A 17,143-nucleotide genomic window follows, 5' to 3' on the forward strand; every position below is an offset into this window, starting at 1 on the left:
CTGTACGTCTCGTTCCGCCCATACCGTTTTTTTAACTCTTTCCACTCGTAGCTGAAAGCCCAGAGCCCGAACTATTGGTACCCCGTTTTCACTATATATCTCCATGTCGCACGGCCCCCCATGCTCTCCTGCACCAACCGTCAAACCGACGGGTTGCTTCCGATGCTTCATGACACACCAACACTCATTGAAAGGCACGAAAGGACAGATCCATAGCTCGTCCAAATAGAGATGCCGCTCATCACCGTCACCGTGTGATGCCGGTAGTGTGTGTGATCTGAGTTCTAAGCACGATATGTTACTGGAGAAACAGATTGTGGCGGCTCTCAGGCTTGTCGTCACTAGCTGGGCCAGTAGATGCGAATTTCCGCCAGGCCTGCCTTCACGGGCATTCCGCGGCACACGAATGCGGCACAAGACATGCTGCTTTCCCCAGTACATCTCCTGAACGCTGACACTACGCATAGAGGTAGAGCTCTGTGCTCCGTTCACCTCGAGCGCGCACTGCCAAACAGAAGAGCTGCGTTTGCGAAGCCATGCTGTCGGCAGTTTCAACGCGGGGAGCCACCGGAAACGGGAAAGGCCTGTTACGTGCAGTCCGTAGCTGTCTAGTGATGTTGCGTTTTTCACGAAACAACAACGCGCTAGCTCGTGCGAACGCCGCTGCCCTTCCTGGCTGCTGATGACTTTGATAGAATGATTGGGCGGTGCAACCTCGTCTGTGTGGATGGTTGCTATGTGCACAGTATCTTCCGGCTCTCGTACGGTTTTTTCTATGTCTCCTCGGCTAGTGATGCCGGCGGACGGCGGCGGTGGCGGTGCAGCGATATCAGAGAACATCAGCCAAGGGCTGCGAGACGGCCAATCTTCGTCCTCCTGGATACCTGACATGATAAACGATAATACAGCTTTCTCCAGATGCCGCCAATACACGCACGATGCGCATGTGTTCTTGGCATGCTGAGCCGCAGTGTCGGTCATTTTCCCTTCTTGTCCGAGTGCATGAGACCTGTACGACGTAGCAGCAGGCTCAGTTGCCTCGCCGCCGAAAGGCGCATCTTCAGGCGCGGCTGAGCTTCGCATGTCTGTGGCAGGACCAGTCTCCTGCAGGAATGCCACATCTGGGCCGCTCACCGAAAGGCCCGTGGCGCACGCTTGCCCTCCCTCGCCAGCTATGACGGTCTCCATAGCGCAGCGGTTAGTCGCCGCTTCGAACGGAGAAATACAGAACGACAGACGTCTCCACCAGGGCGCTCCTCCTCGTCCAGATTCGTGCTCAAATAATGCAGCGTGAGACGAGGCACCGCTTGAGGACTCACACGCAACAAGGAGCTGTGGGGCGGAGCTACCTCCAGTGAAACTGTAGAGGCTGAGCGACGAAGGACTGGCGATTGGGAAAGATGGCAACCCTGTCAGAAAGTGGACACTGTCCTGCGGAGAGCAGCCTATGCAGACCAATTTTGTAGCTCGCACCCTCCGCTCGGCCGTCTCGAGCGCACGGCCAACTCTTTGCTTTTTTGGAATGAGGGGATCCCAGTACTCAGCTCTTCCTACTAGACAATCCGTTGCTACTCCTCCTGTAACTGTGGAGATATACAGGCTCTCTGCATGGTCCAAGGTGATGCGAGCAGCGATCTGCCGCAGTTGTGCGCTCACTATGGGTTGCGGTTCCCAGGGGCGGGATGGCGTTGCTTCTTCGAGGACATCTTCAGGAGGCCGCTCCCACGCGTGGTGCAGGGTGGGGCTCGGGCAAACGGCCCACCTTGACCGGCTGAAGGGGGGCTGGAGGGTTTCTTCTGTTTTTGCCTCGGACGCTTCCATGCCCGCCGCTAACAATGCTTCGCGATGATATCCGCGCGATGCGGACGTGGGAGTCTGAGTCTCAGCCGTGTGCAACTCCCCGAAGCTCGTACGCACCCGTGTGGACTCCAGCGCTTCATACTCACCAGACGCACATCTCATAACACTGCTGGCTTCCCGTTGGCTCCCGTGTTGCTGGGCTCCAGCCCCTCGGGCGCGATAGCCGCCGCGTCCCCGGTCTGACACCACGGTGAGCGCCTCTGCGAGCTCAACTGCATCTGCAAAAGAGATGAGGCCCGCTACGGCGGCGGCTGTGACCTCACCAAGGCCAAGCCCCATAACTGCCACGGGCTTCCCCTCGCGCTGCCACAGGTACCGAGCGAGGATCCATTGAAAGCTAAGCAACAACAAAGCCTCCACGTAAGGGACTGCAAGAGCGTCTTCGGCCATTTGATGGTCTGAGGCCGTACGCGGGAAGAGCAGCTGGGTCAAAGGCCCAGGCAGACGACTTTCCAGAACACGTTCCACATGCTCGCAAAGAGCGGTGAACACGATGTCAGTTGCGTACAGGCTGCGATCAAGTTTTCGCAGACCCCACGCGTCGTCGCAGAAGAGCCAGACCTGGCGGTCTGATCGTACCGCTGGCGGCTCGAATGTATGCTCTGGTGCCACCTGGACAGACGCGGGACGCCAGCTCATAGCGGTGGCCTTCACTGACATCAACGCCCTACCAGCTCCGTGAATGAAGGGCTTGCAGGGCTCCGCCACGCGTGCCTGGGTAGTCGACTCCACCACCACGCACCCGGCTACCCCGTCCGTACCGAAGGAGCTGATAATGCCAACCAAAGGTGTGCTTCCATCCTCCTTACTTTCACCACGTGCCCTGGGCATCGTTTCTGGAGACTGTCGAGAAAGCGGGAGTACGATAGGCTTGCAAGGAAAAATGACAGATCCAGAGATCGTGGCTGCTCTTCTAACGTTGGGATGCAGGCTGTGGAGACGATGTAGAGGAGGAGCGCATCTGCGCTCGAGAGCCAGTACTATTTTAGCTAAGCTGGCGAGGGCAGAGGCTTCCACCATTCGTCCCACGCGCAGTCCGATGTTTCCCATTACAAGTGGAGGGCATGCAGCGGTGGCGCTGAGACGTCCAAAGATATCATTTATCGCATCGATCATCAGCACATCATCCGGACGAGTTCCTGTCACTCCGTCGGTCTCCAGAAGCGCAACGGTCCGCGGATCGACTTTGCCTACCTGGAGAGCCTCGGACAACGCTTGTTTACGGAGCTGTAGCTCATCGAACTTAGTCCAGCGCGAGGCGTTCAGCACTCCTCCACGACATGCCTGCTGAAGCGAGACGCCTTTTAGGATGGCCATCGGTTTATTGTTACTGTGATTAGCTGTGGACAGAAGCTGGACTACTACACACACTATCGCCTCACTCTGGGGGATTTCCCAAGGATTGGGGTTGAACGTGGCATCCGCGCAGCTTTGGTGAAGGAGAGCCTCTTGAACATCGAGGCTGCTAGAGCGGGGACACACGGGACAGTCCGGGATCATAGACCCTGCCGCGACCAGGGCCGCCTGGCACGACTTCTGGCCCCTGAGATGCTCCAATGCGAGAGAGAGGGCAACCAGCGATGCGCTCTCAGTGGCGGCGACTGGTACAGCGCCGCCAGTTAAATTCAGTTGGTACGAGATGAAACTTGCAACCGGCGTAATAGCAATTTTTTGCAGATGTTTCACAGACACCCCCTGCGTACCCCGAGACGACGAATGTCGTCGCGACAACGGAGACGAGCTAGCGTACACCGCGATCGGCGTACCGCGAGTGCCTTTTTGCTCTTCCGTGTTCAGGCCACACAGCGCTTCATATGCTGTCTCCAAAAGGAGGCGATGGCTGCGATCGGTGGCCAGCGCATCCAAGAAAGACATCCCAAAGAACTGGTTATCAAACTCGTCACGATTGGTGAGGAAAAACGGGCCTCTTCCACTCCCTAGCTGGTCAGCGGGCTGTCCCTGTGCATGCAGCGTGGGTCTACACAGACACTGATCCAAGCCTTCAGCAGCACCCATCACTCCCGCCTTGTTGGGGCAGTCCGCAGCGCGTTGCAGAGATGCCCAGAACGCGTTCAACGAGTCACAGCGATCAGGCAATCGCAACGACACGCTAACGATCGCACAGTCATCAGCCACAGGCCTGCGGCAGGCGGAGGGAAGCTGCGCGGAGGGACAAGTGGCACCTCGGCAGCCGGCGACTTGATTGACAAGGAAGGCCGCGATGGTGTCAACGGTTGCATGCGCCTCAAGAAACGATGGCTCCAGAGTGACATGAAATCGCTGCTGCAGTGCGTGTCTTAGCTCCACTGCCGCAAGGGAATCAAGCCCCAGTGTGAGCAACGCCTGATCAGTAGGTATTCTGCTGCCCCTCGAGAAAATGTGGCATGAAACAATTTCCGAAACCTCCTTCCTCACTAAGTCTCTCAGAATGGTTGTAAGCTCAACCGCCTTGGTCGCATCACCTCCGCTTTCTAAGCGGCGCATGCGAAGATGACGCCCCTTGACCGGGCTGCTTCTGATGTTGCTACTGCTGACAGCAGCGGCTCTCAGGCTCGACTCTGACATTGCGGAAGTGCTAAAGGGCGTCTGGGCTTGACTAAGCTTGCGCATGATAGTCACGTCGGCAAGGAAGCAGGCGACAACAGGGCCAAGGTCGGACTGGTTCTCGAGAATAGTACCTAGGGCCTCCAGAGGGTTGCGTACGCTAGAAATACCTCCTTTTTCTAGCCATCGGCGGACAATCCGCGCAGATGTCTCGCATGATCCATCTGTCCAGGGCGCCCACTGAATGCTCAAGGCGGCAAGGCCTTGATTCCTCCTGTAGCACGCGAGTGCATCCAGAGAGGCGTTCACCGCAGATGACACTGACTGACTAATGCTCCCGAAAAGAGAGGATATGCTAGAGAAAAGCACAAACATGTCCAGCCCCGCCTCCATTTCAAATCGATTCAAAGCAGTATGGACTGCCCATGCTCCTGCAGCCGTCTGCAGCGCGCCGCTCACCGAGTCAGTTGTTTGGTTGACTAGGAGGCCATCAAGTCTCTCACCAACGTTGTAGAAAATGCCACGCACACGAGGAATGCGCCCGTCTTTCTTCAGCGTGCCCAGTAACTCCTCAATATCTCCAGGGAGGTTTGCGCGACAATTTATTTCCCGTATCACTGTTGCTCGTCCGTGCCCGTTGTCCAGAGATTTCGCTTGGAAGAAAGCCGGCTGCGGATCCGCATCGCCGTCTTCCTCGCAACCGTGAACTAGGATAACGTGCTCAGCACCCTCGTCTGAAAGCCAGCGGGTGAGCAGTTTTCCCAGATGGCTCAGGCCGAAATCGAATACCACAAATGCCCCTGACCGGACGTCAGCTGCCGCTGGAGGTTCGAGCGTCGCCTCAGGCGTTCGTAGCAGCGCTTCCGCCTCTTGATCTGTCCCTGTTGGTGATCGGGTTGAGAAAATGGGGCTTTGCAGAGCGCAGACGACGTGACCTGCGTGTTGGCATTTGGCTGCAAACTCTCCGGCAGTGACGCCGTTCTTGGATGGCTCTTCTGCTGTCTCGCCCGGCATAGGGCCCGAGCCCGAGAAGGCCTCAACCGTCGTCATTGGAGCGGGTGGCGGCGCTATGTGCTGGCCCAGATTGAACGGGCGCTCGACGAATACATGCATGATTGGTTGCCTTTGCGCCGGTGAGGTTTGTTCGAGAAGGGCGCAAGCCCGCATCAAACTCCTGCTAAAAACCTTCACATGGTAGGGCCGCCCAGCACTAGCCACCGAACATCGCACATAGCTGACGTCCTGTCGTCCTTCGAGCTTGGACTGCGGACAAGAAGCAAGCAGGTCCAAGAAGGAGCCACCTTGTTTGAGCAGCAACAGCATATGGCTGCAAGACGAGAAATCCTTCGTCCCCCAGACGAGCATATCGACACTGAAATGCCCGACCTGCTGCAGCACGTCGCTGAAGTCCGGCTGGTTGCAGAGCGAGATCGCTGATTCTGGGAAGTCATTGTCCTGGAGTGCTTGGGCTTGCTCTTCTGTAGTGACAACTGCAAACGCTTCCACGCCAAGGGACCGGAGGTGGGTGGCTGCAGTCAGCCCAATTCCACAGCCTGCCCCAACGATCAATACTCTCGACACTGACTCTGCTGGCGGCGTCGCTAGAGGCGGAGCCGTCTCCAGCGCCCAGAGCAACACAGCCAGCTGCGGAGGGACGGCCGCTGCGGCTTCGAACGAAAACAAGGGTGGCAGGTGCTGAAGAAGGGCGCCAGGGACCTCAACGATGCCGCTCTGTGGCCGAGGCGCAAGTCCGCAAACGAGACCTCCAACTGTGAGGTGCTCGTTCTCTGCATCAGCCTCTAACAGAATCCCACTGCAGCCGCAGAACGGTGCCTCGATATCTGCGCACCGAGCAAATGAGAAAAATGGCAACTCGCAACTGTACAGAATCTCGGGAGGGTAGTTAACGGCTTCTCACAGTGTCTTGGGAGGCGTGCTGCAAAAGAAATCATGCATATGAGGGCCTAAAGTCGGTTGGTGGGTGGCACGTGCTGGTATAACATCGACGAAAGCTCTGGTGGCGTTTGCACGCGCAAGCCGACTCTCACAGCTTTGGCGGTGCATCCAAGAGCAAGGCAACGGAGTGTCTCGGCTGAATTGTGCTCAACGAGGATATGTGACAAGCTAAGGTAAAATATCTGTTACGTCCATCCCAGCTGATGATACTCGCATAGGTCCTTTGGCAGTATCTTTTTGTGTGGTGCCCGCGAGGCTCGATGCCACGCAAGGCGAGCGAGAAAGAAAGGGTACGACACCCCGGCAGAAAAGGCTTACTCAAGTTTGACTGCCCTTTCTCAGAGTATACTGCATCAAGGCAGACGGCTAGAAGGCGCACGCGACACGTCTTGCGGGTTGAGTGGAGAACGGGAATGCATGGAATCGTGGCGCTGGACCCGTCTCTGGGTTCTCTGTACAGGTTGAGATCCGAATGACCCGCGGTCCGGTTTTCTTCGAACCCCACTTGAAGCGGAAGGAGGCGAGGCGCATACACGGTTGTTCCACGGATAGAAAACTCGGCTTCATCGACGTGGCCACTCTCGATGACGCCGAGCAGAGCCGACAGCGCGATAAGTGTCTCCGAAGGAGGGCGGTCCGGCTCCACGTCTATGAAGTAGAGAGGCACAGTCAGGCCTGACAGGCTTTCCAGCTCCAGCCGACAGGCACGTGCAAATCCAACTATGCCGGCGTTGTTTGGTGGGAGTTTCCAGGTGGTGCCAACTGCCCCAACGTGGAAGCACCCACGTGTCAGAAAAACCATCCACGGTAAGGCAGCGGAGTCGCTGGCCATTCGTCCGTACGCTCGGAGGAGGGGAACTGTCCTCGCAATGTCATCAATCGCGTCACCCATAAGTCCATCCTCGGTGTTATACGCGGCAACGACCGCAGCCCAAGCCTCGGTTTTCAGGACAGTGTCCAACTGTTGCGGCGTGCACTGCGCGTCTAGGCAAGCAAATGTAATACGGACCCCAGGTAGAAACAAGTCAGGGAAGCGATCGCCCATGCTTCCTTTCTTACTCAACGTGAGGACAAGCCACTTCGCGGGAGGCGACCTCTCACCGAACGCTGCGGAACACTTTCGCGGCAGCCTGTCGAGATCCAGCACGGATTCCCAAGCGACTTCCCAGAGATACGGTCCTTCCCTGCCATCGTCACGGCCTTCGGAAGCCGAGGCGCGGTTGTTCAATGCCTCTCGACTGACAGAAAAGCATTTGGTGTTCCACTGCGGCAACTGTTGTCTTGCACATAACGGGGCAGTGACCGGGGCCCGCATCCCCTTGATGGCCACTTGTGCGTATGTTCCACCGAATCCCAAGGAGGTAACGAGCGCGACGGCTTCGTCCGCTGCTAGCGAAATTGCCTTTGTGGGCAGAATGACCGGTACACCTCTGAAGTCAATATAGCGGTTCAGTTTCTTAAGGTGCAAGTTCGGCGGAACTCGGTGTCGATTCAGGCAGAGCACGGCTTTCAACAGCCCTGCCAAACCGGAGGCTCCTTCCAAATGCCCAACGTTGGTCTTCAGAGCACCCAGCACGAGGCCGTTCTCCCGTTTCTTTGCGTCAGACGCAAAAACATCACAAACCGCTTGGGCCTCGATGGGGTCTCCCAGTCGTGTCCCGGTGCCGTGAGTCTCAACATACTGGACGTCCCACGGGGCCACCCTGCCCCGCCCCAAGACTTGCCGGTAGAGAACCGCCTGCGAGAGTGCCGACGGGGCCGTTACGCTGCTTGTCCTCCCTCCGTGCACAACTGCAGAAGCCACTATGCGGCACAGATGGAGGCCAGCCGACGGTGCGGCTTCAGCATGTTCGTGCCCATGGGCGTCGGAAGCTGGCGACGGCGCATTCGCTCCACAGTGCGGCGCCCTCCACTGTTCGGCCTCGACATTTTTGTCGTCAGAGCCAGCCACAGGTCCCACCGCAGTGCAGTTGGCAGCCTTGCTCTGTAGCACGAAGACGACGACTCCCTCGCTTCGAACAAAGCCATCCGCGGCATCGTCAAACGTGCGACACCGGTGGGTTGGAGATAGAAAGCCGGCGCGGGCGAAGACGACCGTCACATCAGAGGACAACAACAGATTCACGCCAGCCACCACTGCAATGCGGCATGACGCCTCCGGGTGCTGCAGTTCTCGTAGTGCGCAGTGCAAAGCCGTTAGCGAAGACGAGCAAGCGGTATCCACTGTCACCGACGCACCGGTAAATCCGAGGGTATACGCGACGCGATTTGCCAGCATGCTCGCTGAGGAACTTGTGGCTGCCAGGCCTTCGATTGGGTTACCCACGTTCATCCGCTGCCTGAGAAGAAGAGCATGGGGAACGATTTTCGTCATCTTTCTCCGGTCCTTAGCTTAATCGGAATGGGGCTGCTCTGTGACTGGATGCACAGCATACATGGGAGCTACCGCTTTATCAGTTTGCGTAAACAAGCTACACAGTCATGCTCGGATGCTTTCCGCACGCGCTGAAGTGACCAATGGCCGGTAGCTCACCAATCTGAAGAGCAACAGCCAACAAAAGTCGCGATTGGGGCAGACAAGGCGCCTCGCGGCTGGATGCCAGCCATGCGGAGCGCATCCACGGATTTCATAAGCAGCAATCGCTGCTGCGGGTCCATGGCTTTCGCCTGGAAACACAGAATACATGCGATGACTTTATGAGACATCCCGCAGTCGGCCTGGTTCGGATGTAAAGCGCTGCATGCTGCTACCGCTGATTGGATGCTGGCATCTTTCGGTCCAGCTCCCCCCTACCCTACGACGGAAAAGCGATCGGAAAAAGTAGGTGACACGGATCAACGCCTGCTGTTGCACCCACCCTGGTGTATTCACAAGCATGCTGGGTACTACTGGGTGGAAGCAGTACGTTCTAGTCCATGCGTCACACTGTGAACCTCGTCTGCCCCGCGGACTGGTTCACCTCCACATCAGAAATGCCAAAGAAGGCGTTATCGAAGCATTCCACTCCGAGCAGAAACCCCCCTTCGAGTTTGCAGCTCGGGGAGCTCGTCGCGTGAAATTCCTGGTTGTGAGTGGCGTTCTCGAAGACGTCGATGTCCCTGAAGAAGGCGGCGCCGGAAATGTGTTGCGAACAAAAGCAGCTACTTTACGCTGTCCTACCCGCCTGCGTGCCATTCCGTGCAGGCCAGTCCCTCGTGAGTGAATTCGACGCGCGTACTGACGTTTGCTCTCCTCTTGACTAAGCAGAAAGTTTCCGTGCGCCCGCACGCCGATGACAACTGTAACCCCTTTTGCCTTCTGTGGCTTAGGGACTGTGTCTCTTCGTATGCAGAAAATGCAGGCTGACTCATTGCTTTTGAAGGTCTGCGCCGTCGAGAGTGATTGCTAGGGAAATGGCGCGGAGTTGCTGCTCAGAGTCGGTGAGATACGCCACTCGGACTACACATCGATAGCTTGCCCAGCAGCGAGGAGTGCTCTGCACTCTCCATCATTGTCAACAGGAACTACCAATGGGCGGCCTTCGCCGACTGACAATGCGGGCAATATTTGCCTTACCTATTTTCTGGCACTGGCCCGATACAATCCACGCCAGCCTCCAGCTTCGCCCAAAGCTCATCAGGGGTCTGGCAGGAACCCGGAAGGGCACACGCCACGCCCGTGACAACCACGCAAGACGCCTGCTTGTGTGACATCCCTAATGTGCGTTCGGGGACACGGTAGTTTGCTACTACGTTTTTTCCCCCTCGTTCGGCCCTTCTGCGCTGTAGGTGGGCGGCAAGGCTACGGAGGTCTGCGAATTCGAAGAGCTCGAAAGGCTCCACAGGCTCCTGCGTTCTCTGTTGGAGTTCTTCGGCCAGCTCCGCTGCTGTCAAAGAATCAAGTCCGAGCGAGAAGAAGGGCGTATCTTCACGAAACTGTGAGGCTTCAAGCCCAGTCACACGTGCGAGACATTCGGCTATCAAGCGGAGCTCCTCTTCACCCTCTTCTTGAGGAAGCAACCCTGAAGGAGGGTTTGAGGCACTCGATGGAACTGGTATTGGAGACTCCAGTGCATGCCGAGCAGTGCCCGCCCCTTCAGCACCTTCGAGTGCTCCACTGGTGTCTCCTTTTACCGAGTGCAAATCATTTTTTCTGTTCCTGGCTACATCCCTGGTTTGCGTATCACCCTCCGTCATGTCAGAGGCACCGGGGGAAGGCTGGATGACGCGACGTGCCTCTGCGTGCCCTGCCCCAAGATGTCGGTTTGCGCCGCAGTCGTCCGCAGTCGGAAAAGTGAGGCAGCCAGCCTCGTGGAAGTCACTCGCATGCGACAGAAGGACGCCTGGACATATGTCTTGAGAACAAAGCTCTCTTCTCATTTCTGAACGACGCGGTTTGCCGCTTGTCGTTTTCTTCAGAGAGCCCGCCTTGAGAATCCACAGACGTCCCAGCGAGAGGTGCAAGTTCTGGTTCACTGCCCGAATAATGTCGAGACGGATGTCGTTTAATTTGGTAGCCGTCTCGGGTCCGTCTGATTCACAAAATTGGAACCGCACGCATTCCCTGCTGCCCTAAGTCACGAAATCATCTCAAGCGAAGATACGGTTTCCGGCGTTCCGAAACTGAATGCATCGGCTGATCTGGCAACTGGAGCAAATTTCGTTCGTCTATCACTTCCTGTACTATCTACCTGTGTTTACTTGTTTTAGCTGGCAGCCTACAATGAGCGCCTACTCTTCACTTCCGCGGCCACACCCAAGCTTTCGGCGCCGTCGCGAGTTGGGACAGGAAAGGCCATAACTCCGCCTTTGCATACGGCGAGGCACTCTTCCACGACCTCCTCGATATCTTGCGGGTAGTAGTTGCGCCCACGAATGATCACGATATCCTTGAGCCGCCCCGTAATGAAGAGCTCATCACTGCCAATGAAACCGAGGTCGCCGGTCCGCAAGAAGGAGCTTCCACCTGCGGCGGCTCCATCAGGCGTGACAGGAAGGCATCTGAAGGTTGCTTCTGTCTCCTCCGGGCAGCCAAAATATCCTGTAGCCGCGCTGGGAGAGCTGACCCATATTTCGCCTATTTGCCACTCCGGCAGCTCTTGCAATGAGTCTGGGTTTATGATCTTCACTGCGTCGATGCAAAGAGACATTTGCAGCTTTCGGGCGTTTCACCGGTGTCAGTTCAGACCAGAGACGTTCTCGCACTAAAACGCCTCTTATACACAAAAGCTACCCTGAGCCACTCGCGACGCCACCTGTCAGTGTACCTGCCGACTTTGAGGACGCGGCCGCCAGGGTAAGGGTCTTGGACTTGTGAACCTCGGGGCACTGTGGTAGTTAAAGTCTTGCTTTTGTGATGCAGTCACGCTTCCCTTTACCTCACGGATTGCTGTGAGCAGCCCAATCGTCGAACTGCGGGCGTGTTACGGCTGCTGCGATTAACATCGTTTCCCGTTGTCGAACGCACGATTACCAGGCATGCGACGCAGCACTACGTGTACCGCAGGTTAGGCGGTACTACAGCGTGTGCCAGAGCGAAACGTAGCTGTGCAAACCTATTGGAAAACGTGCCTACCAACGACATCTTTGTGAGGCACGCCGCACCCCACAAGGGCCTTCACGTTCATTTCATCATTCTCTTGGGTTTCAGGGTGGAGGAGTTCTACTTTGTCCTGGAACCAGAAAGAGTCAGTCCGATACAACACCCAAGCATCATTTCGCTCGCACTCTGGAGCCGCAGAAAGGAACGATCGTTCAGTGCTGCGTGGTAGTCAGAAAGCTCGAGGAAGAGGTGGCCGAATATATCAAGGAACGCACAGCAGTTATTGTGCCGCACTGCATGCATTATCTCGCCAAATTTATTCAACGGGAACTCCAACGGAGCGGAGAGTTACGGGTTACTTTGCTAAATGCTCAAAACTGCAACCGTTGGCTTTGGCTTGCCCGACGTACCCCCGTCGCCAGTTTTTTTGTATTGACGTATATGATCCGTGGGCTTCTGGGCTTCAGTCCTTCGTGCCCGCGACCTGTAACACCTACGGTGTTTTCGGCAAGTCCATAAGCAGGACACATCATCCACGGCCGGAATCCCGCCGGTGAAAACTTCTGTGAACACCAAAGTGGAAGGAGCATCCGAACAGTGCATTCACGCACATGCCTCTGTCCAGGAGGATGTTTCCTGATGGCATGTCCACTAACGCTACGCTTCGGCGTTGGCGTGCTTGAACTTGGTCGCGGGGGGCGGTCTACATGTTGTGGTACACAGGCAAGTAAAAATAAGGGAGCAAGAGTCTTTGATGCCCTCTACTAGAGATGAAAATCCCTGTAGAAGCAGTGGTTCGGCTGGGTGGTGAGCAATCCAGAGCCCGATGGGCCCCTTCGGCGTCCATGACACCACTTCTCTCACACAGCACTACCACCCGCTCGGCACTCACATTCAGAGAGAGACGCCCAGCACTACAGGACGTTTCCTATGGGAGGCGGCATGGCAGTGAAGCGCACCGCAAGCGAATCCGCTCTTTTAGTTACCTGCAAAAACGCTTGAACGGTTGCAGGTCGGATGGGTTCCGCGCCATTGATGCATGCCAGCACTTTCTCGAAGTTTAGCTTGGACGCGATACTTCCGGTTATTTTCCGGGTCACCAACCTGTAAGCGAAGTCCGGAGCTGCCGTAAAGGAGCAGCCGAACTTGCACATGCCGCTGAGCCAGAGTTCTGGCGATCTTACGAAGTCGACGGGCGACATCAGAAAGACAGTGCATCCGAAGTACAGCGGGACGCAGAGCATCCCGACGAGCCTAAGGAGCCACAAAAAATGTCAACTCTGCTGCTAATCACGAGCATCTGTACTGGGTGATATGCCATGGTCTGCAGCAGCTAGTGCCATGCATGAACACAGCATCGTTCACTCCCTTCTCGCGCATCTAGGATTGGCGTGCCCTGCGTACCACTTTACACGTAGCCATTGCATACCGCAGGAAGAGCAGCCATTCGCCAGAACGTTTGTTAGCCAGATATCGCTGCCCAGTGCCTTCACGCGTGAGCGCCAGGTGATGTGTGCCGCAGAGTAGCCCATATTTTCGAGAGACAATATGATGGTGACTCACCCCATATCATGGGTTACTGGCAACCACGAAAATGCGCGGAGGCGGTGGCCCCACGTGGCTACCACGAACTGCTGGTATCGTTCTGTGAATTGTCCGTACAGTTCGACTGGCATATCGTACAAAGTCTCTTCAGTAACCGGATGAACAGCTCCACACATCCTCCAGTTTACATGGATGTTGTGCAAGAGCGCGCGGTGGGCTACCACGCAGCCTTTGGGGTTCCCAGTGCTTCCAGACGTGAACTGGATGAACGCAGGCATTTCAGGACTGATGTCGAACGCGTCCAGCACGCATCCTTGATGATCGACAAGAGTGTCAGGCAGTTCGTCACTGTACACCCAGCGGATGGTCCCCAACGCTGTGACTGAATCCGGGAGAACATCCTCCAGAAAACGCCTGGTTTGATTTGAACGACAACCCGCACATCAGGCCTGGTGTGGCGTCTAGCTTGAGCGGCATAGCGGGTGCTACCGAATCCGATTTAAAGGCTCTCAAAGCCTACCTATGTGGTACCTGAGACTGTGACACGCTGATGGCATCTCGGGCGAAAAAGATAACCATCGGGTGTGCCTTCGACCGCCGGCTGTCGCTCGCGTAAAGAGCCGGATTAATCCTGTGTCAGAAGGTGCGTTCTATAGGACGGTGAGACGCCGCTTGGATTCTGCTAAACCTTGCAGGAACCTACCTGAGGGGAGATGAACTCAGCACGACCGAAGGTTCAGCCTTTTTTATCAACGCCGCTATCCGACCAGCGCTATTGGATTCTCTGCCATTAGTACCAGGTGGGTAAATTGGCACTGGCGTAAGCCCCGCTATCTGGCATCCAATGAAGGCGGGCACAAAGCAGGCAGAGGGAGGGTAGCACCTGTAAAGGCCGCACTCGGTAAAACACCGGCGAACATGGTGCAGTGCAGTCTTATCTGCTGCATACTGTCCATGCACAATAAGCATTGGCTGTCCGAGACTCTGGAGTTGCAACCTCAAATTGCCAGGCCATGTCCCGTACTTGAGAAAAAAGTTCGCCTAACAGGAAAGATGGTTACGCTACAGTCTCTGCACCTTGCTAGCGCGAGTGCCTAGGGGTAGCGCTGCCCGTACGCTGAGGCAACTCAGCAGTATTTTATCGACAAAGGCCGGCAAGTGAAAAGAGCATCACAGTTCGTAGTGCGGAGCGCACGCAAACAGAAAGGCCGTATTCAAACTGCCTGGCTATGAACAAATTCTGGTCGTCTTTTTAGACGCGGAAAGGGCATGATATGAGACGTCCCCTTGCGTTTTTTCGGAAGATGCGTGTATTGATGTCGCGGCGGGAGCAAATGTTTCACAGGCGGCACCGATTTCAGTGCGTGCGTTGAGCACTCCGCTCCACGCGGAGCTCAGCCTCGGCTCTTACAATAGGATCCTATCTCCTGCTTGGCAGCCTGCAACCCGGAGCAAGTACGTGGCAATTTTGTGGGCTTCTCGACGCAACTGGGAGTATGTTGTCGACGTTGCCTTACAGCCCTAAGGAAACAGCGCTCCGACAGAGCACAAACATGGCATAACGCTTTCAAATTAATGCAGCCCAACTCATTCATCCAGGCTAGGGGGCGGCGCCAGCATGGCTTCTGCGCTCACTGCAAAGAGCAAACTGGGCCAGCCTCGTTGATGCATGTCTACCTGGAGCCTTCCAAGGTCAGCCGTCCCCAATCCACCGAGTTGCTGAAGGATTTGAGTTAGACAGGTTGCTCACACGTTCGTCAAGCCAAACAACAGCATCTTCGTTTGGGATCTCGTCTGCCCATCTCCATAGCGCTCGGGTCCACGGACCGTGCAGTCTCCATAAACTCGTAGCTGGCTCCATTTTCCTGGTGCCTCTGCCATGGAAATGCGTTTCGTATTACCTCCGTGCAAGAAGAGATTATATTCAGGAATCATACAATGCTCCACGCTAGTAATCAGTGTAAGCACTATCGCCTTGTAGGAGCAACAGGACGAGACAACATATTTATCCCCTCCCGTTCGTTCAGTCTTTGCGCCCTTGCCGCGGTAGCACAAACAAGTATGTGCACTGCGACATGATCCTTGATGCTAAGATGTGCTAGAAGGATTTGATCTTTTGATCCCGTGCAGATATGGAAAGCCATTGCGAGTCATCCATTCTGTAGTCCGGATGCAATCGTCGGTTGACACTCTGCGAGGCGGGGTCGGCGTCTCTCGAAAAGAAGGAGGCCCGTGGCGGTTGGATTTGAACTCGATGATCTTGTATTCCTGCGGATGCCGAAGGGCGTGTAAGACACAGTCGGGCGCTATCGAACGTCAAAATTAAAATTCCTAACAGATGCTGGGCTGGCCATGAAACGTAATATCTTCATCCCTGAAGCAGCACACCAGATGGCACCGTACGAAACAACGAACGCAGAACTCGGGTGACCACGAAAAAGGAACCAAGAAGAGGGGGAGGCGCCCTTGGCATTTTGTAGGTGGTATTACTAAGACCCAGAGCATCATGCATCGGTGTCGAACTACATACCAGACAGCTTGGTTCGTACGTACAAGGACATGCACCCTCCCGCGTCTATCTACGCATGCGCGCTGTCACCTGCACCGGTGTATTGCCGAATGGCAGCAGAAAGGCGAATTGTTTTCAAAAGGCTCTCCTCTGGATGCCGATTCACGTAGCTCCGCCTGGGTCTCCGTCGAGACAAAACGCTAGTGCGGATTGTGGACGGGTGAGAAGCGGGAGGCGAAGCGATAACGGGGGCTTTCGTTCGTCCCTTCTGCGTGATAGCCAATCTTTCAATGCGTCTGTAGTGTGCGTGGATGATACGGTCGGAACCAGCTTTCACCTCTCTTCATTGCCTGAACCAGCCATATCACGGAAGGCGGGCCATCGGTTAATCCATATTCCCAGAGACAGCATGTTTCAGGCGCGATGCCGCGCGTACGCTACTGAGTAAGTCTTGCCTATCGTGGGAACCCTCAGACACTCTCCTGTTTCGGACGAAGGCGTCGAGAAGTGCAGACAGCCCATGTGTGAGGGTGTCATCATGCGACGGAATGGTTACACGGATTTCTTCCTCGCATGCCAAAGTCTTCGGCGCCTTCCAATAGAGTCACCAGCTTAGAAACTCGTGTGGTGGCGTGCCCTATTCTCTGGACACGTATGGGTGCGTGTGATACGGACACGGAAGTCGAGCGCCGGCCAGCCACAGCAGTAGTCAGTGGGCACTAAAATACGATGGCGAGTTACGAAACACGAATGCCCTGCAGGAATTTAGTGTCGCTACATTGTCCCGCTCCAGCCTCTAACAACCTGGTTTCGCTCCTTCGCCCCTTGCGTCGTCTGCAAAGGGGGCTGCGTAGCGGGTTCATGCGTGCCAGCATCGAGTGATACCCCTATAAGGCTCCCGCAGCCAGGCAGCGAGCAAGTAGCATAGCTACCTCGTATTGCCGTATACTCTATCCCTCTAAACCGACGCATTCTGCGTCTCAGGCACCCGGACGCGGTCTTGCCAAACACCATTCCTCCACAGCCAGTACGACTCTATAAACACAAGCACTGCCACCCGCAACACGGGGTCCTACATCAACAGAGACGGCAACACGCTTGCAGAGCCCCAATGAGGCAACACTACTACTGCACAGTAGTACACCTCGTGCGCGCCAAGGCCCTCATGCTGTACCTGTGTCGTCTCAGCGCGTGAGGCTCTCACGAGA

The 17,143-nt window shown here is 56.0% G+C and overlaps 1 protein-coding gene across 1 annotated transcript; it reads right to left on the reverse strand.

Annotated features, from left to right (window-relative positions):
* Window positions 1-71: 71 nt before the first annotated feature.
* On the reverse strand, window positions 72-15,361 carry BESB_036390 (uncharacterized protein; the record flags this gene model as incomplete). The annotated part of the gene is made up of 14 exons (XM_029362225.1): window positions 72-128; window positions 493-6,245; window positions 6,679-8,699; window positions 8,894-9,027; window positions 9,321-9,459; window positions 9,917-10,871; window positions 11,075-11,467; window positions 11,915-12,011; window positions 12,292-12,444; window positions 12,868-13,135; window positions 13,445-13,840; window positions 14,130-14,309; window positions 14,838-14,947; window positions 15,254-15,361. The coding sequence occupies 14 exons, from the start codon at window positions 15,359-15,361 to the stop codon at window positions 72-74; spliced, it is 10,764 nt and encodes a 3,587-aa protein (XP_029221190.1).
* Window positions 15,362-17,143: the final 1,782 nt, after the last annotated feature.

This window comes from Besnoitia besnoiti, chromosome II (assembly GCF_002563875.1).
Source record: "Besnoitia besnoiti strain Bb-Ger1 chromosome II, whole genome shotgun sequence".
Lineage (NCBI taxonomy): Eukaryota > Apicomplexa > Conoidasida > Eucoccidiorida > Sarcocystidae > Besnoitia > Besnoitia besnoiti.